Here is a 22767-nt window from a genome sequence, read left to right as displayed (position 1 = left end):
GGATACGTTTCATGCCCTTCTGCTCAATTCATGGCTTTCAGAAACCTACAAGTGTAAGCTGCCTCATCTCTTCAGGGTTTGGAGTCAGTTCCTCTGGAGGTGTTTGCTGTCCTACACACACTGAACACACACAAACACAACTCAAGGGTTTACAACACACTTTAACCCTAATGACACTCGAAAAGATAGCTTGTGCACCCTACACATTCCACTCCACAGCTAATGTGGTTTAAAAAAAATACATTTCTCTCAGTGCCTGGGGCACGTTAATGCTCACATCTGTAATATATTCATCCATATCTTTACACATTTATGCAGGCTTAACAAGCTCCATCTCTAACGCACCACTAGGATAGTGGCAAAATGCCCTGAGCGTGTTCACCCACACATGCTAACTGTGAAACGCTGTCTTCCTGTACTGCAGTGTCGAGTTGAGCAAGTACAACTGTCTTTTACTGAAGGCTAGAGTTTAGGTGGTTACATATTGGATTTTTATTTTAAAAAATGAATTATTTTACTGATAATGTCTGTTTTGCTTTTTGTTATTTTATTATGGGCCAGTGATAAATAAGTGTCCATGAAAAAAAATCAATGTAGTTTTTGAAGCAGGTTGCTCTGTATTCAGTATAGTTTCAATTTAATGATTCATAATGTCATGTGGTGTAACAGTCATGTAAAAAGTACATGTGAATGTACACAATTATACATCTTAATTATTTTATAAAGTGTTTTTAAAGATAAAGTATGTTTTGCAAATGTCATTAAATTACAAATATCATTTTGGATTTTGGGGAGTCACATGAAATTTTACAACCTGACTTAAACTTGCCTTGTCGTAAAAAGATTAAATTATCAGATATTAGCTTTTATTTTTATACTTTAGTTTTAAGATTTTTTATTTTATTTTATTTTTCTTTTCTTTTTTTCTTTACATATTTGGTTTAATTTCAATTGGTTTATTTATTTTCAATTTGGTTTTATTTATTTTTCATTTACTAACTTTCATCTAATATATATAAAATAGTTTTAGGTAACAATAACAACATCGGTTGGTTGCACTACATGCCTAGTAGCTTTGTCTTTCACAAATTTAATTTTAAATGTCTTTTTTCTTTATTGTAAAATCAGGGCCTTTTTACCACCCTGACTTTTTTTTTTTAATCCACGCCCAAAAAATATCAAATGAATTTTAATTAAGAATATAAAATCATGTTCATTGTAGAAGGTGTATTCAAGTCATTGCATATTAATTACATTTCGAAGAAATTGTAATATCCAAAATATGAGCATCATGTCATTGACCCATTTATTTGAAATTGCTAAATGCAGCGGGTCTGTTTTTAAGAAGTGTTTGTTGACTATTGCGTGGCATTGCATCTGATGTGAAATCACTAGCTTATGTTTTCAACTCCGCACACACGTACGGCATCCAGTGCTCGGCATTGATTTCAGGTTTATTTAAGTGTGTGCAGTATGTAACCAGAGGCTTACAATCGCTGGATCGCTTGTACTAAACTTCCTGGAACGGTCTCTTCTGGGTGTGGCTATGAGTGAATATTTGACCATTAATCTTTAATTTCAGTTTTGCATTTCATTCTTCTCTTAAAGTGCTCCTGACAATTTTCTAATAATGACCTAACATTAACAACGTACAAGACCGCGCACCGACCTGCCCGCGTAAACATGTCGTGAGCTTTGCCAGCCCTGGGTGTGTGTGAGAGTGGGAATCATTCAGGGTGTGTAAGAGCATGTGTGAGGGTGATATAGATCCCACAAAGCTGCAGGTTGTTTCTGTAGGGTGTGGTGTGTGTTTTGTGCCCGGAGGCCGTCTTGCACCTTCTCACGTATACTTAGTATTCAGTGAAGGCTGGAGACCCTAACCTCATTCCAGCCGACTGATGTCACGCTATAGACCCCCTGTACGGCTGATGAATACGATACACATGCCATCTTCCTCCCTCCTTCTGGAAATTAGATGGAAGGTCTTTTTCCTCGAGGTGGACTGTGCAAATAATCTTAATGTGGTGACAGCTGGTCGCCAGCCCTCTGTTTTCTTGTCTTGACTAAGCTTAGATTTTTAATGGTCTTTATTGTTTTATAAAGATTTTCATTTGATCTCACTCTTTCACACGCATTTGTTGAGTGGAGTCTGAAGATGAAGTGCTTTGAGATACTGTAGTTGAGATCAAAAGTCTGCTGCCCGGGGTGTGAGGTGTGGTTCTCTAGCCTCCAGCTGACAACAAGATGATCACATGTTGTGCAGGTGTGCTGACAAACACACAAAAGCACAAAACCAGAGGATCTTTGACGACTGCTAGGTCTTTATTGCAAAAATGCTTGCATTATGGAATCAAAGCAAGGCTGGGCTGGTTTGTCTCAGATTTAAGTAGCACAAAGACTTGCTTTAATTTTGGGCGATTTGAGTTTTTGACTCTAAAAAAAAAAAAAAGTTAAAACCATATGAACTAATCTTAATTGTTGTCTAAAAATGTGCCTTTTTACGATTTTTTTAATCTAATAAATCTATCTAATCTATCTTTTTACTAATAAATTGTTACAATTTTAAATTTAACAAAAAAATTTAATCTTTGAGAATTAAAGTTGTATATATATTTTTATTTTATTGAATTTATTTTCTATAGAAGCCCGTTTACTCCACTGAATAAAAAAAAAAAAGGTAATTGCGACTTTTTATCTCACAATTCTATTTATTACAATTGTGAGATATAAACTTGCAATTGTGAGTAATAAAGTCAGAATCGAGAGAAACTGGCAGTTCTGACTTTTTTCTTCAGAATTGCATTGTATAAACTCGCAATTGCGAGTTATAAAGTCCAGATCTGAGGGGAAAAAGATCAGAATTCAGAATTGCGAGATACGTCCTCGCAGCTGTGAGGAAAAAAGTCTGTAAATCAAATTTAACATGCTAAGTAAATTAATCATTTTATTCTTGGACTTATTCTTTCTCAGCCTTTCCTCTCCTCTCATCATAAAAACGGAGCCCCGCACACATGACATGCAGGGAAAAAAATAGCCGTTCACATCGCCTCTTTTGTGGGCTCAGGTTGGTTATTTCAAATGTAGACGCGTGGCAAGCACACTTCTGCGCCGGATTACGGCTCTGATGAGGTTTTGTTTCGTCGCCCATGCCATAGGTGCAGATTTGTTTCTGCCGGTCGGTGCCCACTGCATAACGTGCACTTGTAATATCTGAGAGAGAGGGAGAGCATCCAGTTTTGTTCACGTAAAATTGGACGTGCCGACGGCGCTCTCTCTCACTCATATGAGGGAAATCCACCATGCGATTTCCGCATTTTTACCAGGGAAATCTATTTAGAGCACCTTATTATAGTAATTAAAATATCGATAATTGATGCCAGATATCGATTCTCGTATTGGATGGAGAAGGACAACGATATATCGGCATATCGATATATTGTCCCACCCCTATTATCAACGTGTCATGTCAAAAAATGAGTGAACCATGACAATGACCTAATCAATTCTTTCCTTACTCCCTTTCAGTTTCCTGCGGGCTCCTCCGGATCAGCGACCGGTTCTACCTCATCCTCCACATCCTCAGTCCGGCAGACCCGTCAGCGCATTACCCGGGTCAACCTCAGGGACTTGATCTTCTGCTTGGAGCAGGAGCGAACCACAGCCAGGTCCATGCTGCTCTACAAGGCCCTTCTGAAGTAGCACTGATCCAGTGAGATGGATGAGATCATCCAAGCTAATGGTACTCCACCTGCTTGACTCTCAGTAATATGTTCAAGTCTTCCTCTCCTTCTCCGCATTCATCTCCAGTCTGTGCCTTCAGACTCACCTGTGGCATGTACTCTTTGTCATAACGAGCACGTTGGTGTAAATCTTCCAAACGTAGGCATTCTGGAGATGAGAAGGTTCTGGAAAAACCGGTGGCGGCTGTGGACACCATGTAAATTTTTTCCCCTTTGGGTCACCCCTTTTATGGTTTTATTTCCCCTTTGTTTTGGATTAATGAGCCATCGTTTTGAGCAATGTTGATCTTTTTATCATTAACTTGAACTTGAACTGGTTTTATGTTTCAGGATAGAGATTGAGATTTGTTTTATATAAATAGCAGCTGGACTTGTTTTTAACCGAAAGCCTCATTTGCAATAGAGACACTGGAAATGTGAATGCAAAGTTCCTGGATTTAGAGGTCTAACGAGTCGGGAGTATTTTTAGTAACTTATAAGTAGCGCATTTTTAAGTCTCTGAGGATCCGTGTGGATGTTTTTTTTTTTTTTTTTTTTTTTTTTTTTTTTTGTTACTGATTTATGCAAAATGAAGAAACTCTGTGTTGTAATACACTGACTGTCTTTCATCCTATTGGATGGTCTTTTGAAATTCAGTGACAGTTTTGTCTCGCACACTCAGTGTGGGGGGCTATAGGTGTGTACGGTTTCACTAGTGTCTGCGATAAGTATACTGTGAAATGGTGCCTTACATGGCCCTCCTGGGGCACCATTGTTTTTAATCAAATTCACAGCATGGAATTATCTAATATGCTAATACTAATATGCATCGCTTCACCAACGATTCTAGAGCAGGATCTCTCGTAACTTATTTGTGGAGAAATGGCAGGTTGTATGTATTGTTCATTTGACCATTTTTAAAAATACCTTCAAAATGAGTCGACGTCGACAGACTGGAGTAATGATTTTAAAATACTAATGTCGCATATTGGATCATGTACTTTTGTGTTTGAAATCAAGTTCACTATAAATTTGGTATCTGTCATTGGACATTATTTTATGTCTCAAGTACTGAATATTTGTATATTGCCCTTTATGACATGCAGTAGGAGAGGAAATGATGTGTTCAACATTTTGGAGCTGTACAGATGTATGTTGGGAGACAGTCAGCGTTCATGTCGTGTGCAATGATTCCTTTGAGATCTGAGGCAAAATCTTTTTCCATCTCTCGGATTGGTTTTAATTCGTATTGTTTGTGCTGGCGTTTGGACAAACAGTATTGTTGATCAAGGGATTGTCTTTTGTCTAAAAAACATATCTATTAGAATTTCTATTTTTGCTAAATTTAACAATTTTTGAATGTTTGGTTGGTTTGGAAAAAAGTGCTCATCTCTATTAAATTTGTACTTTTGTAAAAGAATAAAGTTCCTAATTATAATTCTGCCAAGACTTTCTTTAATGTTGTTTTACTTTTAATGTGTCAGACATGACGACAACAAAACCAGAAAGTAAAGGATCAAATAAATGTGGCCTGGGACGTTTTTTTCCTCTTCACAGATGAGTGAAAACTCAATCAGGTGAGGCTCTATTCTGGTATTTACCGCCCACATTTCATGATTCAGTCAATTTCTGAAGTTCTGCCATAATGTTTTTGTACTTGAATATTTTGTTCAGAAAATGAATGCTGTTATTGATTGTATTGGGAACTATTCATCCATGTGTCATTAAAAAATTTGGCATTTTTAATCAAAATGTCAATCTTATGTTTAAACGGATAGTTCACCCCAAAATGAAAATTGTCATTAATTACTCAGCCTCATGTCGTTCCAAACCAGTAAGACCTTTGTTTATCTTCAGAACACAAATTAAGATATTTTTGATGAAATCCGAGAGCTTTCTGACCCATTGAATATATCTTAATTTGTGTTCTGAAGATGAACGAAGGTCTTACGGGTTTGGAACGACATGAGGCTGAGTAATTAATGCCAATTTTCATTTTGCGGTGAACAAAATTTTAATCAACAGTCTCTGCTGATGCGTGCCATACTTCTCCAATCATTTAGTCTGCTGAAACTCTGCCCCTTTTTCTTAAAATATACTGCAAGTTCAGATATGCCTCCATCCAATCAACAACTAACTCATAGGACCAAGTCCCCACAATACATATTTTTTTTTTCTCCTCTGAAGATTCACTCGAATGTACATCACAATACTAAAAGATCTTCCATTTCATAGCGAGGTTTTTGACTACCCCTGACTATGTTCACTGTCATTTGTATCTCAAGTTTTTCCGACACATTCACATGCATGCTGCCAGTGGTTTAAAATAGGGAAAGAACTCCAACAATTTATTAAAAGTTTATCAACACCGATTACAAAAAGAATGTGACAATTCAAATAAACACATGCCTGACATACCACTATGATTCATATCAATAATAATCCATTACAAAAAAATGTTTTATTTAAATAATATACATTTGGACTATACTGCAATATACATCTTGACACAACATCCATTAGAGCAGTATTTAAATTAAGATTTATGTAACGTCCGACGCAGCTCCTCTGATAATCATCTTTTTAATGTTCTTGTCCTTGAAATCGAAAACCAAACGGCAGTTGCGCAGCAGCGAGATAAGTTGCATTCAGGGGGGCCTGCAAAGCGTCGGTGAGCCTTTATGTACAAGTTAAGAAAATCTGAAAAGAAACGCTGGCCAGTTAAGACAACACTTAGCATAACAACATATCTGTGACATTTCATTGACCCTTCCTTTTGAAATTGCGAGGCAAAGAACTCTTATTAAATGTGCCTTTTTACAACAAATTATGCAATTCAGTCTGTTTACCAGCCACCAAGTTAACCTTTCAAGTTTATTCTCCCACAGTCTCTCTCCGAGTGGCTCTGATTGCACTGTTTTGCTAAAGGAGAGTGGGATTGTGGGAAAGTGACCTTAACTCCTGGAGAGAAGCCCCTCTGTCTCCAGGCCTTAAGGGGCACAGTAATTCCCCTCTTCTGAAACGGTCCGTGTATCGCCCCCTGAAAGTGCTGTATTCATTAACAATCTGACTAAACTCATTTTTCCAAAAGGTGCCGTCATTAAACAAGATGTTGTTTTGGACACTGTATCTACAAAAATCTTTACTTTTTAACTGTTTACTCAAAGCAATTATGTATAATGGACTAGTTCAGAGCTAGTTTTGAAGAAAACGGGCACCTGAAGAAAAAGTAGAGGATTTAGCGATGCCATCAGAAAAGCTCTCCCACATGAGTCCAGGTTTCCCTTTAGACATGCTAAAACAAAAAGCCTCTCTGCCCAGCGTTGAATGCATTACCAGACTGTCCGCTTTAGCCGCCACATAGCCTCAAGTCAAAGCGTCTATGCAGCCGAATCCAGACCGCACTTACAACCAAATGACTTCTGAGAACTGCTCTCGTATCCTTCATGTAGTGAGACAACAGCAATAAACCTGTAGGTCATAAAAGAACTGATTTACATAGATGAGACTGGAAAATGAGAACATTAGATATCTAGATTAAAAATGGATCAGAGGACAGACTTTGTATTTTGTGGTTAATTTCGCCCGGGAGCTTGGAGATCAGACTGCTGCATCATTTGAAAGTGTTCTAGCCGGAAGGTGCGCTCGCCATGAACGCAACTTCCTTGTAGAGTTCCTCTTTTCGCTCGTTTATGCACATACGACGGCAAACTTATATGGATCTGTACTGTGGAAATATAGATCTATGAATGCATTTTTCATGACTCGAGCCAAAGACACAGCTAAAAAGTTCAACTGGAGGTTAGCAGATGAAAAGCGATCCTGTGACATGCTTGGGTTTGTAAAGCATATTTTGGAGCAGATTTGGGGTCGTTGATGAAATACATTTACTAAGATTTGAGTCCTCTTGGAGTCCGAAGAGTTGAAGCAAACTCTTCTTGCAAATTAAGTCTTCTATTTGTCCGCTGGCATTTTTTTTTTTTTTTCGAAAGCAGACTGAGGTGTTTGTGGTTGGCGCACGAGCCGGCTAGTCCAGAGGCTCCTGTTTTATCCTGATGGGCGTGTGGCTGGTCTGACACCGTCTGTCTTCCCGACTCAGGATGTATTCGCTGAACTGGGAGGAGTCCACACCCCCGCCGCACGACGCCACCACGCTGAAGCCTTTCTGGAAAAGTCTCTCCAGGACCTAGGAGAAACACAGCCATTTTTGAGTATTTAAGTTTTATTAAGTTTTCCACACGATATGAGAACCTCTGGGTCAGTTCTACACCTAATTGAGACAAGACACCACCATACCGAACCCTACAGGACCAAGGAAAAACCAGGGACAGTGAGTTTTGAAAATGTATGCTCTTTTAAAAACAAATCATAGGTGCGATGCTGAACCCTTTTAGAAAAAGTCTCTTCAGGATCTAAACTAAACCAGTGGTATTTTGTAGTATTTTTAGATGAAGTTTCCCAAAACAATAAATGAACTAAACTCATGTTTATAGAAAGGTATCATCACTTCACATAAATGTATCAAGATGGCTCCAGACTGAAACCATTTGCAATCAGTCTCTACAGGACCTAGCTGGAACCAGTGTTTTTTTTAGTACTTTGAGACTATGCTTTCCATAAGCGCTTCACATAATTGCATCAAGACGAAACCTTCTGCAACAGTCTCTCTAGGACCTAAGAGAAACCAAGAGATTTTTTCCTCTGTATTTTCAGCTCCACTGAATATAGGAAATTCAGTATGTTTTTTTTTCACCACTCTATCAGAGCTTCATAGTTGCATCAATACAAATTCTATTTTGAAACTTTCTGGAACTGTTGCTCCAGGACCCAGGAGAAACCAGGGGCATTTTTATTATATAGAGAAGTTCTTTGTTAAATCTGAGAAACTTTTGAGTTTTGGGAGTAAATAATTGATGCTACTCTTTGCATAATTGTATCAAGATAGCAACCCATTCTGGAATTGTCTCTCCAGGACCTAAGAGAAACCAGTGGAGCTTTGTAGTGTTTTGAGATGTTTTCCATAAATTAAATCAAGTAATCTCCTATTCATGCAAAGGTATCAGCATTTTGCATAAATGCATCATGACGGCACCAGACTGAACCCATCTGCAACGGCCTCTACAGGACCTGGAAGAAACCAGGGAGAATTATCAATATTCTGGGATGGAGTTTTCCAGAGCTTGTATGTTAGTATCTTGAAGTTCTTTGTTCAATTTGAGAAACTCAGTATGAGTTTTTGGAGTAAACTATTTATGCTTCACATAATTGCATCAAGATGGCAACCCTTTCTGGCACCATTTGTCCAGGACCTAAGAGAAACCAGGGTAGTTTTATTTAGAGATTTTAAGATGATGTTTCCATAAAATAAACTCCCATTCATGCTACTCCATCAGCACTTCAGATAATTGCATTAAGACGACACTTGCAACACTCTCCAAGACCTAAAAGAAACTACCAAAATTTTTGTCTGTATTTAGAGTTCAAGTTCTCCGTTGAATATGAGAAACTCAGTATGAGTTTTTTGGAAGTAAACTCCTATTTATGCCACTCTATCAGCACTTCACATAGTTGCATCAAGACGCATTTAAAATGTGCAATCTCAGTAACAGTGCTATCAACAACTTCACGCTTGCATTACCCTCAGACGTTTCTCACTCCAGATCATCCACCCGGGATGAGAAGGAGCGAGCAGACATCCCCTGGGCTGTTTACAGGGGTTTGATGCGGAGTCAAATGAGAATAGGCTCCCCCACTGACAGCCCACACTGAAGCCGCCCGGCTCTTTCATTACAAACCCAATACACACAATCTCGGCTACTGTCAGAGATCCCTCACCGAGAGCCGTCTCTGGGCGGCCGCTGTCGCTGTCATTCCCGCCGCCGCAAAAAGCCAACGAAATGTTTTATCTGTTGGAGTGCTTGTAGATTTTTTTGAAATTCAATACATGCAGCCTTGAGTATTCACTTACTCCTGCACTTCTTTCATGTGCTTCACATGAAAATGAAAGTTCTGGCTCGGGGCTACAGAGCCAGATAAAAGTCCCTCTGCAAAAAAAAAAAAAGAGAGAGAAGACGAAGGAATCAGTTGAACTGCACAGGGCCTGAGAAAAAAATGTCCATCCTTATCCTCATTTTGGAAGTTGAGGCTGCGGAGAAACTTGTAGAGGAAATTAACTCTTCTTACGACTTACGCAAAGATGAGGTATGAAAGACATCAGCAGATGATTCAAGGGCCTACCGTGCACAAAGAAAGATTGCGTTTTGAAGCATCTTTTCAAGAACATATATCGACATTAAGGCTCGTATACGGTTTCGGTTGCATCAGTGTTACAGAGGACTGACTTTGAAGTTCCTTTTTGTGCGATTTTCAAACTTTTTCCAGTGGATTTCAAAAATTTGTGTTAATGGGATAGTCCACCAAAAAATGAAATCTGTATCATGATTTACTCACCCTCATGAAGAAAAGATGATTTTGCCTCCGTGTTTGCTGATCATTTAATAAGTTCAGTGTCCATTGACTTTCATTGTATGATCAAAAACAGTATCAACTTTTGTATTCTACAGAGTGAAATCTGGGTGAAATATACCTTTAATTTGTATTTAATCCATTAATTTAATAAAATACATCCATATCTAGAGCTCTTACTGAAGACAGAATGAACATATATAGAGTGTCACAAGCCTCTCAAGTATTCAGGCATCGATATCTGAAGGCTTATGATTTTGACATTACGCTCACTGCGCTGATGGTTGCATCACTTACTAACTTTCTTACAGTAAACGGCTACAATTTCTTGGCAAACTGTCTCTCTCACTCTGTCTTTTTCCATATCTCTCGTCCTCTGTCATTCCTCTCTGATCTATCTACTCATATTTCATAGGTGGGTTTTTGCAAACGCCCAAGATGTGTGACAAAGACGCACTTAAAAAAAAAATAATAATCCACCCGCATGATTCAGTCAGTTAAGTGTGCAAAAAATAAGTGTTATCAGACACACTAATTAGTTATACAGTAAGTCAATTAGGTGTGTGTAAAAAAAGTAGCGTAAACCAGTTTAGGTTGTTCAAAGAAACCAAAGTACTGTATTAAAAATGTAGCATGTGTGTTTAAAATGCTTCAGGCACAGAAATGTTGGAGCACTTTTTCAAACGGAGAGATTTGTCTTAAGGACGAGTTAAAAATAAATTATGCATATAATTTCTCTCTCTTCTCCTCTCGGTTTCATGACTACATATTCCCCACATTAGCATTGCCTCCAGGATTCAAGGTACCGGACATTATAAAACGTATGTACTGTGTGCACACCGGGATCTGTGTCTGTTTTAGCACCTTTCAAACAGCCAAATCGTGAAGTATGTGAGAAGATGACATGGGGCATAACTGCACCTCTGCAGCTGTGGAGCCACACCTGCCTACTACATCTTGCACCCTCACACATCTCTTCTGGTTGGCAGGCGGCAGTCAAGCTATCTCAGAGACACATCACACATCAGCACAGCACGCTCAATATCCCAGCCATCAACTAAAGTCCAAGTCAAAACTTTCAAGTTCAGCAAATGCTTTATAAGAAACTCATTAATATGGCAAAAGAAGTGATTGACAGTATTATTTAATAAAAAAAATATAATTTGAATATTTAAATGTAATTATTTTTTTTAACCATTTTTAGGGATCGTGATGTTGCATTCCACGTTCAAGCCAGCATTTCCAACTCGTGCGTTGTAGTGAAAAAAATATTTTCATGTACTTTTTTTCATTGTGACATTAATCACAAATCTTCATTACCATAATGTGTTTGTAATTTTTTTATATTTTAGTATAAGTATACATTGCCGTTTAAAAGTTTGGGTCATTAAGATTTTTTGTTTATTTGGAGGAACTAATATATTTATTCAGCATGGATACATTAACTTCATCATGACTGACAGTAAAAGACATTTATGTCACAAAATATTTATATTTCAAATAAATGCTGTTCTTTTAAACTTTCTATTTATCGAAAATCTTGAAAAAAAAATCTATTACAGTTTTCACAAAAATGTGAAGCAGCCCAACCGCTTTCCACACTGATGATAATAAGAAATGTTTTTTGAGCAACAATTCAGCATATTAGAATGATTTCTTAAGGATCACGTGACACTGAAGACTGGAGCAATGGCTGCTGAAAATTAGGTTTTGCCATCTTAGGAGTAAATTACATTTTAAAATATAATCAACTAGAAAACAATTGTTTTAATATGTAATAATATTTTACTGCTGTGGTTTACTGTATTTTTGATCAAATAAATGCAGCTACGGTGAGCATAAGAGACTTCTTTCAAAAATCTTACTGAACCCTAGTTTCTGAACGGTAGTGTATTAGTCAGTGATGACCATCAAATACTGTTTAACTATTGCTCAAAGACAGTGCTGTACCTGCACAGAGTTGAGCCTGCAGTAGCCATTCAGTGGAAAACGAATAACGTGGGTTGGATCCTGGTTCCAGCCGGCGTTGACTGAATTGCACATGACGTCCCCTGTCTCTGGGAAAATTTCCTCTATGAGGGCCTTGTCCCCACTGATGGCAATCCTCTCGCCCAGGTCAGGGGTCACCCGCACCACCAAGCACTCGCAGGGCTGAGACGCCCGCCGCTGCTCCCGGTCCTGTTTCCAGCGCTCCAGCTCTTTCACCATGGGCGTCAGCTGGTAATACCGAGCCTCCTCATACAGCAGCTGGAACTCCTGCGGGAACAACACATGGAAGTGAATGGATGCACGGAAAGAAAGGAACAAACAAACAAATAATCCATCCAGCAAATGATTGAATGAGCAGACAAAACAATGCACAAATACATGATTGAATGAGCAAACAAAACAACTCACTGAGCAAATGAACAAACAAGTAGTTGAACAAATAAGAATACAAACAAATGTACAAAGTAATGACTGAACAAATAAGGAAAATTAAACCGCTATTGAGTGAGTGAATGAATGAAAAAACAGACCAAAAATGCTTAAATAACTGAAAAACCACCCACTGAGCAAATGAATAAACAAGGACATAAACAAACCACCGAGTAAACGAATGAGCAAACAAACAAACCACTAAGTTAGTTAATGAATGAGCAAACAAACAAACCACCAAGATGGCGAATGAATGAGCAAACAAACAAACCCCCAAGTGAGTGAACAAATGAGCAAAAACCACCAAGTGAGTGAATGAATGAGCAAACAAACCCCACCAAATGATTGAACAAATGAGCAAAAACCACCAAGTGAGAGAATGAATGAGCAAACAAAAACCACCAAGTGAGCGAACAAATGAGCAAAAACCACCAAGTGAGAGAACGAATGAGCAAACAAAAACCACCAAGTGAGAGAACGAATGAGCAAACAAAAACCACCAAGTGAGAGAACGAATGAGCAAACAAAAACCACCAAGTGAGAGAATGAATGAGCAAACACCACCAAGTGAGTGAATGAATGAGCAAACAAAAACCACCAAGTGAGAGAATGAATGAACAAACAAAAACCACCAAGTGAGAGAATGAATGAGCAAACACCACCAAGTGAGTGAATGAATGAACAAACAAAAACCACCAAGTGAGCGAACAAATGAGCAAGCAAACAAACCACTAAGATGGCGAATGAATGAGCAAAGAAACAAACCACCAAGTGAGAGAATGAATGAGCAAACAAAAACCACCAAGTGAGAGAACGAATGAGCAAAAACCACCAAGTGAGTGAACAAATGAGCAAAAACCACCAAGTGAGAGAACGAATGAGCAAACAAAAACCACCAAGTGAGAGAACGAATGAGCAAACAAAAACCACCAAGTGAGAGAACGAATGAGCAAAAACCACCAAGTGAGTGAACAAATGAGCAAAAACCACCAAGTGAGAGAACGAATGAGCAAACAAAAACCACCAAGTGAGTGAATGAATGAGCAAAAACCACCAAGTGAGTGAATGAATGAGCAAACAAAAACCACCAAGTGAGAGAATGAATGAGCAAACACCACCAAGTGAGTGAATGAATGAGCAAAAACAAAAGCCACCAAGTGAGTGAATGAATGAGCAAACACCACCAAGTGAGTGAATGAATGAACAAACACCACCAAGTGAGTGAATGAATGAACAAACAAAAACCACCAAGTGAGCGAACAAATGAGCAAGCAAACAAACCACTAAGATGGCGAATGAATGAGCAAAGAAACAAACCACCAAGTGAGAGAATGAATGAGCAAACACCACCAAGTGAGCGAACAAATGAGCAAGCAAACAAACCACTAAGATGGCGAATGAATGAGCAAAGAAACAAACCACCAAGTGAGTGAATGAATGAACAAACACCACCAAGTGAGTGAATGAATGAACAAACAAAAACCACCAAGTGAGCGAACAAATGAGCAAGCAAACAAACCACTAAGATGGCGAATGAATGAGCAAAGAAACAAACCACCAAGTGAGAGAATGAATGAGCAAACACCACCAAGTGAGCGAACAAATGAGCAAGCAAACAAACCACTAAGATGGCGAATTAATGAGCAAAGAAACAAACCACCAAGTGAGAGAATGAATGAGCAAACAAAAACTACCAAGTGAGAGAATGAATGAGCAAACAAAAACCACCAAGTGAGAGAATGAATGAGCAAACACAAACCACCAAGTGAGAGAACAAATGAGCAAGAATGAATGAGCAAAGAAACAAACCACCAAGTGAGAGAATGAATGAGCAAGCAAACAAACCACTAAGATGGTGAATGAATGAGCAAAGAAACAAACCACCGTGTGAGTGAACGGATGAGCAAACGAACAAACCAGCAAGTGAACAAAAGAATGACCATACAAATAAACAAACAAATGCAAAAAACAACCCATTAACCAAAGAAATAACCGAGCGAGCAAACCATCAAGTGAAAGAACAGAAACAAACAAAAAATTGACTACCGAGTTATTTTCCATCACTATAAAGATATTTTTAGATTTAAATTTAATGACAGAAGAAATTCAATACCACATGACGATTGAATATTGCATGTTTCAAAGCACATGTTGTTTAGCATTGCGCATGAACCCAGACCAACACATGGAGCAATTGTGCCCATCTGACCCGTCTTTAGCCAGGACAGGGCGAGGGATGGGGGGGTTAAGCCCCCCGGCTCTCCCCTCACTCACAGACTCTCTGGTCGGACAGCACAGATTGCTGCCTCTGCCTGAGGCGTCCTTCACCCTCCAGCACATTTACCCCACTTACACTCGCCTTTCATTCACCACTAAACCAGATGGCAACATGCCTCAGTCCTGCCATTACATGCAAAAATTAAAATATTACCATTTTTCCATGTAAACATGGTGGTATAGGCATATATTGAGGAAAATTAATGATAAATCAAAGTTAGCGGTATTACTTGTGTAATACTGCATGAACACAGATTTTATTTACCAAGTCAAGCTTTTCTTATCTTCATTTTTACCAATACAACAAGTCTGATTTGAAGAAAAACATCTAAATGTGAAACCTGATGTTCTGTTAATACTTACTTTTTTACATTTTAAAATAATAATACAAATGATATACATGGGGTTAATTCATAGGGTCATATCAATGCCAAAAAAATGTCCCACTTTACCTGAATTCAATCTAAATATATTAACTTAAGTACAACTAAAACCATTAAAAACATTTCTGTTACTTGAAACAAAATAAATGTTAACTGAAACTAAATAAAGTTTAAACAATTTTTAGTTAGCTGCCAAGGCAATGTTTCTCATTTTGTTTAGTTTATCTTGAGGTACTAAAATAACAAACTAAAAATGAATAAAAACATTTTAAAAGAAAAACTATGACAAAACACACACACACACACACACAAAAAGCAAATCACATTCAAAATATAATACATCATTTAAAAATGTTAGGGTTGGGATGAAAATGATGAATACATAAACTCTTTTTAATAAGTTCCTATAACCTATTTAAAGCCCAATAAAATTAAAGCTTCTTATATAATATTAATAGTAGTATATAGTTTGATATTATTAAAGCAAACATTTTCAAGGTCCAAAAAAAACAATTCTGAAAATGTTTGAAATTACATTATTATTGTTAATGTTTTCCGAGATATTAAAAGGGCCTTGAAAACAAGAGAGACCCCAAACGCGAGGCCTGAAAGCCATTTCTGCTCAAAACTCTTGATAGCATTCTTGGGTTCTGTGCCTGGTGGCCTATTTCCTCGGTGGCCGTGAGAGATAGCTGTGATCTCGACCCTGCTGGCTCTTCATTCCCACCCTGTAAGACTACTCATTCCACTGCAGGCTACGCCACGGAGAACAATAGCACCGACCATCTCAGACACAACGCTCTTTTACAATTACCACAAGAAAAGGAGTTGTTTTCTTACCCACACCCCTCCCTCAGCCTCTCTTCTTTCTCTCCCTCTTTATTCCCTATGTTCCTTTCTTTAGCCCATACTGGTGCTGACAACATGGATACAGAGACTTTAGGCCTTCGGGCTCTTGCTAATTCAAAGAAAAACAAGCTGCGCTTCTTTCCCAGGTCTGCAGCGAAGGCTGGGTATGTTTTAACAGGGCTTCTTCTGTGACTCACTTTTGGGAAAGAGAATGTAAAAGCAACGGCCCACAGAAGAGCAAATTTAGTCTTTAGGCCATATCCATATGGGCAAATGAAGCTGGATGCGCTGCACGGTTTTCAAACGCAAACTCTTCTAGAAGAACAAAATGTTGTCAATTAAGCCAGTAAGTCGAGTCTAATGAATTCACAGACGTAACAGACATCTGGGAGGAGACCAAATGTATACCATCACCTCTCACACCTGCTCCATCCGACAACATGCATCGTTCGCTCATGTACAGCTTGATCTGAAACTATTCAGAGTCAAGGCACGGTGAGGTTTGATAGGCGAAAAGTGTGAAAAGTTAAACATAATGGGATGTAATGATGTGCCTCTGTGCAGTTACATATTTTATGTTCTGTTATCAAACGGTCTCGCACAGTGGAGGAAAGCTAGCCACGAGCCTGAGGCACAAATGACTAGTCTTACCCTAATTAATCCCATTGACACAAATACCTTTACCCATCTGATTTTTGACTGAGGCGGGCATAATACCTCACCAACTTATCTACTGGCATTGAAGAAAAGATGCTTGAAGTCAGAAATTGCATTTCACACTATTTTGAGCCTGAATTTCCTTAGACTTTTTTCTATTCTATTTTTATTTGATTTAATTTTGCTATACATTTATATTGCTATTTATTTTATTTTGCTATAAATGTACTTCACCAATGTGGAAAGCTTTTTATCAATATGCCAAGATGTCTCACTTCCTGCCTGCCATCTTTGCCAGCAAAAAGGTCAAGGAAAAATGTCATACAACAAAAATCCAATTGCTCAGGTTTGTGAAGCTTCATCTCAAGATGATCTGAGGCAATTTTAGTGAAGACTGCAGAAACTTTGCAAGCAATGTCCCAAAAAAGGATACATAAATCTGTTCAAAATGGTGGAAAGGCACATGATGAACCTTGGAAATTGATAATCGTAGTATTCAACAAGCATCCAGGAATATTTGAGACATAAAGCTTAAGATAATTCCAAACACATGGAAATTGAATAAAACTGCCATGAGTCCTTCCTGCGTGTTTCAGCTCAAGGCTATTGACGTGATGCTAAAAGAGGAACTAAATGAAAGTTTTGACCTGCTGAAGAGACACTGGGTATGTGAACGTTACCTTGAAGTCGTCAGGAAGAAGCAGTTTGCTGGTTCTCAGGTAGCTCAGGATATAGCGGAATATCTCTCCATCTCTGTCGATAAAATAATGCTGCTTCAGACTGTCCAAAACAATCGGTTCTGTGCCGTTGAACAGGCGACTGATTCTGAAGGGAAACAAATGTACATCAATGATTTTCAATTTAAAGAAGTATTTTGTTTTAAAGTTTTATGCAAGCACTACACTACATTAAGAATGATTTTGCTCTTATCATGTAAAAGATATTCTCAAAAAAATTGCTTTCACTTCACATTTTACATTTGAAATAAGTTTAACGGCAAACGTACAAGTTGATTATTTAACCTGATTTAATTGCTGGAATGGGGTCAAGCGTTTGGAATCATGTCGTACGCTATTTCTGTTCTTCGGATGAATCAACTTTATCTTTTCAAAATGTTCTTATTTCATTCTCTCTTCCTATTTCATTCTTCCGTTCTTTCATTCTCTCCCTCATTCTGGAAACCGATGCAAAACACTTAATAAGAAAACCAATTCCCCCTTTTGTGCCTCGGGTGGTCCTTTTCTCATATGGTCTTGCCGTTCCCCCAGTTAGAATTTCACCATATAGCTTCAGGCAATCTTAGTTTTTCATCTCAGCCTCTTTTTTTTTTCCTCCAAAAAGCAATTAAAATGCTGCCTGCTTTTCACCCTCCCCCCATTTTCCTCTCCTCCCTCCTTCCCATTGCTCTCTCTCTCCATATCCATTAATAAATCAGAGCGAGCCACGCTCTCTGTTAACCTGAACAGATGTGGCAAAGCTCTCACACTCTTTTCCCGTCTTGTACACACACACACACACAAACGTCTCTAACAGGTGGTGTCCCTTTACCTCACTTTATCCGCAAACCTCCGTAGATTACGGTTGGGATGGATGCATCAGGTAGGAATTTCATGACTCTACAAGTGGCTTTTAAGTCATTTAAAGGTAGAGCATTTTAATCTATCACTCTATCTATAGATAAATGCATTGATAAATTGAGGAAATTTAGGTTTTTACAAAGGCAAAAATGAAGTTGGACCACAGAACTACAACATAACTTCTCACGACAGCTCAACATGACAATGACACATAGTTTTACATCAACATCAGTCCCAGTAAACCCCCCAAAAATGGTTAGCATCAAATCACAACAAGTCTTACCTGGAGTCTGGGTATTTGGTGAGGGTGGCCAGACTGCTGGTGTACATGTGCCCACCTACGTCAATGTGGACTGGAGCGTTCGATTTAGTCAGCTGAGCCGGCAGTGGGATTCCCTGAGTGGCCAGAGGAGACACTGGGGACCGGGTCAAAGACAGCCGAGACATGCTCCTTCCCTCCTGTACAAACAGCACAGTATCAAATGAACAGCTCCTGGTTCCCCTCTCCCCTTCAATCTCCGAGATCTAAGGTGCAATTCTGGCCTGCAAGCACGCAGGAGATCACTTTTACATCTTCCCTTAAATTGCGTTTTTACCTTAAGAATTAGCACCACAAGTCTAATTAAGAAAATTTGCCTGCCGTTTTTTTTCCCCTCCTTTTTTCATAGAACCGGAGGGGAGAAATGGAGTGATGCTTATTAGCGAGCACGAAAAGGAGAGAGGAAGAGAAGGAGAGCGAGAGAGAGAGAGGGATGGATCCTAGTACTGTAGGTGTCTACCTCCAGGGAAAGAGAGGGAAAAAGTGTAAACTCCTAATTAAAGATATTGGGCGAATGTGTGAGACGCAAAACACCTCTTCACCAACAGCTTTTGAGTTCTTTAAAAGTTTCTGAGAGCAAATGAATCAACATTTTGAATTATAGCCAAAAATGAGGGTAAATAAGACCTGAACTCCCACAAGGTCAAATATAAAAATCGAAATGATGCTGCGTCAAAAGTTTCGGTTAGTGCAAAAGGTTCTAAATCATGCAACATTAAGATATTTGAAGTCATTGTCCTCTCCTGAGTAATTATTAAAACCATAGGGACCATGATGTTTGACTGCTACTGTGGCATGAATCGACCTTTGTTTGGAGTAACGAACAATTCTGCCTAAACAGATGGTTAAAGTCCCATTTCCAGAGGCACAATGCCTGGAGCAATGTGTGCCCACGGTGTACATCAGATTTACATAGTCCTGTATAGGATTATGTATCTTGTGTTTAGCCTTTTGTTTAAAATTAAATTTCAAAAATGAAAATGGTCAGCTATAGTAAAGTTTTAAAATGTAAAGTTTTTAAAATTTAAAGTTTTAGAAATCTACACTGGATTTCTGGCCTAGGTAGAACTGCCCCACTTTTCACAATATTAAAAAATCATTCAGTAAATCTACAGAGCCACGGCTAATATATATATAGCCTATATATATATATATATATATATATATATATATATATATATATATATATATATATATAGCCTATAATATAATATAATATATATATATATATATATATATATAAATCTTTTTTTTTTCTTCCAGAATTGTGAGTGTAAGCATTTGATTTTGAGTACCGCCAAATAATGTCAATAAATCATACATTTATTGTAAGAAATAAGAGAAAACATTAAATTATACCGGTATAGTCCCACAACGAAAAAGTGACTCTTATGAGCCGGTTCTTTTAATGAATCACTCAAAAAGAATCATAACTTGGAATCAGTCTGACAGATTCCTCTCTGAATGAACACTGAATCCGTCAAAGCGGTATGAATCAACATCTCACTCAATTAGTAAGTGCAATTTATCATTAGTTTTAGTGATGTCCGTCTCGAAATTGCCTTACCCTGAAATTTACGAACTGTAACGTTGGTAAATTTCATATAGCCTATGTAAGTATATATGTAGGCTATATGAAATTTACATTAAGTATGATGTTTAGGTTCAGTACTTTTACTCTAATGGTAATGTAGAAGTCCTTTCTTGTGCAATTAAAGTGAAATAACTGAACATAAATATAAGAGCCTGATAAAAAAAAAATACTAATTTTAGAAGAAAATTTTAGACGGCACTTAGAGGCTTTTGCATCTGAACTCTTCATATATATTCACACACTATGTCGGAAGCAAATGTTAAGAGTGTGAGTGAAAAATTAAATAATAGTTTGTGATGTCAAAAACTGCGCCAGGTCCCCGGAGTGCGTAAAATAGCCCTACAACTCTCTGGACCGCACTTCCTGTGCGCAATGGGCATACAGTAGTGCTCTGACCTCTCATTGTATACTCAAATCAGCCCTCCCTGATCTAAAACTGCAAAAGCACGACACACTGAGAACGAACGCAAAGATGCACCTAGAGAAACATTCGAGAATTTGACAGAATCCACCGTACCGTTTCAAACATTTTAGGATGTCCGACGCAATCTGAGGAGGAATTCTAGCAGACTGTCTCTGATGAAGGTTGCTCGTCCTTTAGAAAGAACTTTTTCGTAATATTTTCTCGACACTCCAAGAGCTCTTCGAACAGAATCCGGCGACAATTCCGTTCAGAATCCAGCGAAATCTAACGCCGGTGCAAACGCAGCGCTATATAGGTCTCTGTGGCTTTAAAAACTCGCTTAAAACACAGACTGCTACAGACACTTTCCACAAAAGCTACACGGGGGAGTCAGTCAAGGCTGCGTCCTTACCTTGGAAGACATAGCTGTAAATGTATCTTCAGCCCTCTTTAAAACATGAGATCGATCGTGGCGTGTCTTAGCCTCGCTTTTTTTCTTTCTTGCTCCTTTTTTGTTGAAGCGTGAGAGTGCGTCGAAGGCACAGCGTTCCAGCCCGAATAACAGAGGACAGCTGAACAAGAATTCTTGCTCAAGGCTCTCCAAACGCCCCGGGGCAGGATTAGGCTACAATTAGCTCAACCCTGCCTGAGCTGGGGCGAGTTACAAAAACAACATTTGATCTTGCTATTCACATTTTGAAGTATGCGTATATATGTGTTTTAATCGCATTTATCGTCATTTATTCATCTACTTGCCGCGTCTGAACAAAGATACGTGCATGCGCCAGGATACCGGTTTACTAGGTTACCTGTGTGCATGTCTTTGATTAACCTTCAGCGAGCAAAAGAGAAACAAGCTTTTGTTTTAAATGGCATTACTGTATTACGATTTATGAATTCCAGTCTGTTTATGTATGCTTTTTTTTTCAGACATATTTAAAAGAATTGATCTTCTTAATTTGGTTTAATATGTTTCTCTCAGCGTTCTAATAATGTTCTGCTGGCCATGAAAACTAAATGACGTATATCGATATGCATTGTGCCCCTGTAAAAGGCGCCCACACAAGCGCCTCGAGCCAAACACGCCATTTCAATTTTTGCGCGCGGCTAGATAGAGATGTCTGTCTTGATGGCGCACAGCTTTCAGGTGGAAGACAGGCTCATTGTGCTGAAAACATTTTTACAAAAAGGATATTTGACAGTTTTAGAACACTGTAATATTGTTCCCATTATCCTTAAAATGTTCCATACCTTGACATCTGGCGCCAACCAGTGACCAAACTAAACGCAGCGAATAAAAAAAACGTTTTTATCCACATTACCAAAACGTTTCCTTGGGTAACGCAGCACGAAAACGCCAGCTAAAAAATAATGTAGCTAAAATAGAATTACAAAAACTCATCTCATGACCTTAAAACACAGTTGTAGTTTGTTGGGAATTCAATAGGCCTAACCTACGAACAGAAAACAAATTATGAATTAAGATTTGCTTAAATAATTAGGCCTTTTTAGTTGTGCAAAGGGAAAACATGATAGAACCCTTTTCTTGTCACAAATTTGAATTTGAAAATGTATTTTCCAATTACCTTCAGTAATCTTTTGGCACACAGCTAATGTTATCACCTTCGACATAATAGCCCACATTCTCCAGTGAAAACACAGCAAAGCAAATCTGTTTGTATACAGGAATATGTTGCAAACTATTTGGACTTAACCGAATTTTTCTCGCCTTTGGCTGAAATTAGTTTCCCACATCAGACGAGCAGCAGGAAGACAAGATATTTTTGTTCAATTAAAGGAACAAGCCCGGAGTTAGTTCAATTACGTGACGCTGGAGGAAGATGTAAATTTAAAGATTTAAATAGCTTAGAATGTTGCCTCGAGCGCCTGCACTTAATTTCCTTCATTTACAGAGAGATGAGGGGAGTAATGGTTATCCCAATGATGTGCATCATGCCAACAAAACTATATATCCGAGTAACACTTACTATCCCCTATTCTTATATTCAAGCGAGTCAAATAAAACAGCCTGAAGTCAGAAAAACACAAGCGTCCTGCTAATCAATAGCAGCTAAAGCTAAAATTTTCACAATTCACACGAACTCA

General features: G+C 38.3%; 2 protein-coding genes across 2 annotated transcripts in view; one reads left to right on the top strand and one right to left on the bottom strand.

Moving 5' to 3' along the window:
• Nucleotides 1-5155, top strand: part of LOC306868179 (transcription initiation factor TFIID subunit 4) — a gene marked incomplete at its 5' end in the record, with an annotated part of 44864 nt that extends 39709 nt beyond the window's left edge. Inside the window, one exon of the mRNA XM_079414243.1 lies at nucleotides 3526-5155. Within this exon, the coding sequence (XP_079270369.1) occupies nucleotides 3526-3699 (174 nt within the window). The 3' untranslated portion in view covers nucleotides 3700-5155. The remainder of the gene's footprint in view (nucleotides 1-3525) is intronic.
• Nucleotides 5156-6037: 882 nt separating this feature from the next.
• On the bottom strand, nucleotides 6038-21271 carry kctd15a (potassium channel tetramerization domain containing 15a). The gene is made up of 5 exons (XM_079414192.1): nucleotides 21074-21271; nucleotides 18629-18804; nucleotides 17449-17593; nucleotides 12135-12440; nucleotides 6038-7905 (listed from the first exon to the last, which is right to left on the bottom strand). The coding sequence occupies exons 1-5, from the start codon at nucleotides 21083-21085 to the stop codon at nucleotides 7747-7749; spliced, it is 798 nt and encodes a 265-aa protein (XP_079270318.1). The 5' UTR covers nucleotides 21086-21271; the 3' UTR covers nucleotides 6038-7746.
• Nucleotides 21272-22767: the final 1496 nt, after the last annotated feature.

The sequence above is a fragment of the Barbus barbus genome, assembly GCF_936440315.1.
Source record: "Barbus barbus genome assembly, chromosome: 50".
NCBI lineage: Eukaryota > Metazoa > Chordata > Actinopteri > Cypriniformes > Cyprinidae > Barbus > Barbus barbus.
This window is presented reverse-complemented; position numbering and strand designations above follow the sequence as displayed.

Excerpts from the sequence above, each read along its gene's own strand:
- kctd15a (XM_079414192.1), bottom strand. Across the intron at positions 17,594-18,628 it reads ACCAAATACCCAGACTCCAG|AATCAGTCGCCTGTTCAACG; the intron begins GTAAGACTTGTT and ends GTTTCCCTTCAG. Across the intron at positions 7,906-12,134 it reads GCAGGCTCAACTCTGTGCAG|GTCCTGGAGAGACTTTTCCA; the intron begins GTACAGCACTGT and ends TGTTTCTCCTAG.